General features: G+C 40.8%; 1 protein-coding gene across 1 annotated transcript in view; it reads left to right on the forward strand.

The window, feature by feature from the left end:
* LOC103354736 (alanine aminotransferase 1-like) overlaps positions 1–2,844 on the forward strand; it is a 6,054-nt gene extending 3,210 nt beyond the window's left edge. The window contains exons 5-7 of the mRNA XM_008278214.1: positions 806–948; positions 1,350–1,369; positions 2,382–2,844. Of these exons, the coding sequence (XP_008276436.1) occupies positions 806–948; positions 1,350–1,369; positions 2,382–2,449 (231 nt within the window). The 3' untranslated portion in view covers positions 2,450–2,844. The remainder of the gene's footprint in view (positions 1–805; positions 949–1,349; positions 1,370–2,381) is intronic.
* Positions 2,845–2,850: the final 6 nt, after the last annotated feature.

The following is a 2,850-nucleotide window of genomic DNA, read 5'->3' on the forward strand; positions in this document are numbered from 1 at the left end:
TGGGCCAAGCCAATGTGACATCATCCATTGGTTTGTGAGAAACAGTTTTGAAACGTCTACCTTGGAATATAGCTTTCACCATTTTGTGAAAATGGTGGTTCTGACTTGAGAACCTAAAGACATAATAAACATACAGTACATTCTGATAAATTCTGAAACATGTCAGTCACAAGACCCCACCCTAAAGCATACCCTGCTCTATCATCTGTTTTACTCTAAGTTGAACCATAGCATACAAAATGAACGTCATGTTGCATTGAAGGAGATTTGAAACTAGTATTTGAGACCATAAACTCATTCGGAAAATGGTTACTGAGGTAATAGATCAAGTGAGTGGTAAGGTCACTCTCTTGTAGACTACGATACATTCTGACTTCTTTTTGCAACAGTAGGAGTCTCCCCCTGCTGGTTGTTAGTAAGAACGCAGGTTTAAGGCACTTAAGTGTTGGTTTCATTTTTAAGACCTGGGAGCTGGGAGATACCGGATTTCTGGTTCCCAGAGACTATAAGCCATAATCATCAAAATTAAACCCAAAAAGTGTTTAAAATATTTATTTTTATCTGGTATGAAGCTAGAATCTATCAAAGTTTTCCCTTTTCAAGTATTTTATGAAAAAAAGAACTTTATTTTTTAACGATATCTACATTTTTTTTATCTACATGGGCTGACATCTGTCTGTAAATGTCAATAAAGTCACTACAAAACAGAACACATTATTATTACAGAAGGGCCATTGAACACTATGTTCCACAATGCAAAAAATACTTCAAATGTGGTTTATTGTGTTGTTGTTTATTGCATTAGCTTGTTTTGCACCTGCTGGCCAGTGGGGAGGGGGAGACTCGGACAGGGGTTTTGACCCCCATGCCCTGCCCACACACACTGCCCATTCTGCTGGACATGACCGGGGTGACTCTGGTGCCCTACCGGCTGATAGAGGAGCAAGGCTCACACTAAAAGCACAAAAACTCGGATCACCACACCTTTCACACTTCTGTACCTGCTAGTTTAAGTTTAAGTCTCTGATTCTGTCTCTGTCGGCCACAGTTGCACTTTTTTGTCCTCTGATTTTTAGTTCTGAAGGAGCGGCAACCTCTGTTGTAATAATCCTTCACCTAGCAACCCTTGAGCTGGTTTCAGTTTGTTTCTTTGGTTCAGCGCATGTTCTGTTTTCATAAATGGACACTGGTTTGGTCTTTGTCTTGTGTCTGTATTCTGGGTTCCCTGAGTAGCTGGGACATCTCCTCTGGTGTGAAAACTAACTGCAAAAAGAGATGCTGTGGAGGGAAATGAAACAATCGATTTATTCAAGAAAGCCAGCGACATCCCAGAGTTGAAGCTGTCCTGTATGGAGGGTTGATGTGCAGGATTGATCAACAGTCACCAGAAATATTTTCTTACAGTAAGTGCTGCACAAGAAGGTTACACTGAAAGCAAAGATTCACACAACTCACAGATGTGTAATATTGGATAATTTTCCTCAATTAATACATTTTTCTCTCTCTTTTTTAAACTGTGTTGTCTGTCTATTTCTAGGACTTGCTGTTTTATTGATGACATATTTATGCAGAAATATAGAAACTTTAAGAGGGTTCACAAACATTTAAGCACTACTATAAATGCATACAGGTCTATGATGTAAGTACTGTATGATGTTTGCTCTTTGCAATATAGCCCTAACCTAAATTAAAACACCATTTTGTGCAACTGTAACATGCTGGTCAAGGCGGTTGCTTGCAAACAGTCCTCGGTTTCCTGTTAAGCTGATTTGCATGTATAAATAGAAAAGTGGCTGCCTTGCTTTAAAGGTGTGCTCACATCATTTCAGAAGCATTCGACGGAACTCGATGACTGCAGGCACTTCAACCACAACCCAACACATCCCTGGAGCTGAACATCATGCACGAGGCGCCTGATATCTACGCTAACGTTGAGGCATTTGCAGCAAATTGCAGCAATAGGACGAGTGAGGCGAACAGTTCGGAAAATGCTTATGAAAATCTGCCGATTCACAATCTGGAACCAAAACAGACACAAACTAAATCGGCACGAACAGGTAAGGAACACCAGGCCCTGCATTTGGCTTTTATTCTCACTTTAAAAGTCAGCTAACTGTCTGTAACCTGTTGCACTGCACCAATTTAAAAAAGGCTGATTCTATTTAATTTGACAGATAAAACTGATTTGATTGTTGCCGGAGATGTAAAGAAGACTTTCGGCAAAAATGTTCCAGTGTCTCTGGCTTTGCTGTGCCTTCTCCTCCTGACTGGACTCACTGCTCTGTCTGTCCTATGTGAGTATTATGTTTGCATTGCTGGTAAATCACCACGTAGATGATGGTGGTTGACGGTGTTTCTTTACTTGTTTATGTGTCAAACACAGTTACCAAGAGCAGCTCTGAGTGCGGAACAAAGATGGCTCTGTTGCAGACCAGTGAGCACAACCTGACTAAAAAAATAGACCAGTTACAGACCAGGTGCAACACTCTGGATGAAGAGAAAGGCCAGTTACAGACCAGTTACAACACTCTGGATGAAGAGAAAGGCCAGTTACAGACCAGTTACAACACTCTGACTGAAGAGAAAGGCCAGTTACAGACCAGGTGCAACACTCTGACTGAAGAGAAAGACCAGTTACAGACCATGTACAACATTCTGGTTGAAGAGAAACAGCAGTTACAGACCAACTACAACAATCTGGTTGAAGAGAAACGCCAACAGTACTTGTTGCCTCGACTTTCCAATCGGAATGGCAGGTCTTAGATGAAGGAGACGAAGAAAAAAAAATGGAAAAAGCTGTATGATTATGACTATGTAAACATGTGCAAAATGAAGTGTAACTACACAGTG

Source organism: Stegastes partitus, unplaced genomic scaffold (genome assembly GCF_000690725.1).
Source record: "Stegastes partitus isolate 25-593 unplaced genomic scaffold, Stegastes_partitus-1.0.2 Scaffold118, whole genome shotgun sequence".
NCBI lineage: Eukaryota > Metazoa > Chordata > Actinopteri > Pomacentridae > Stegastes > Stegastes partitus.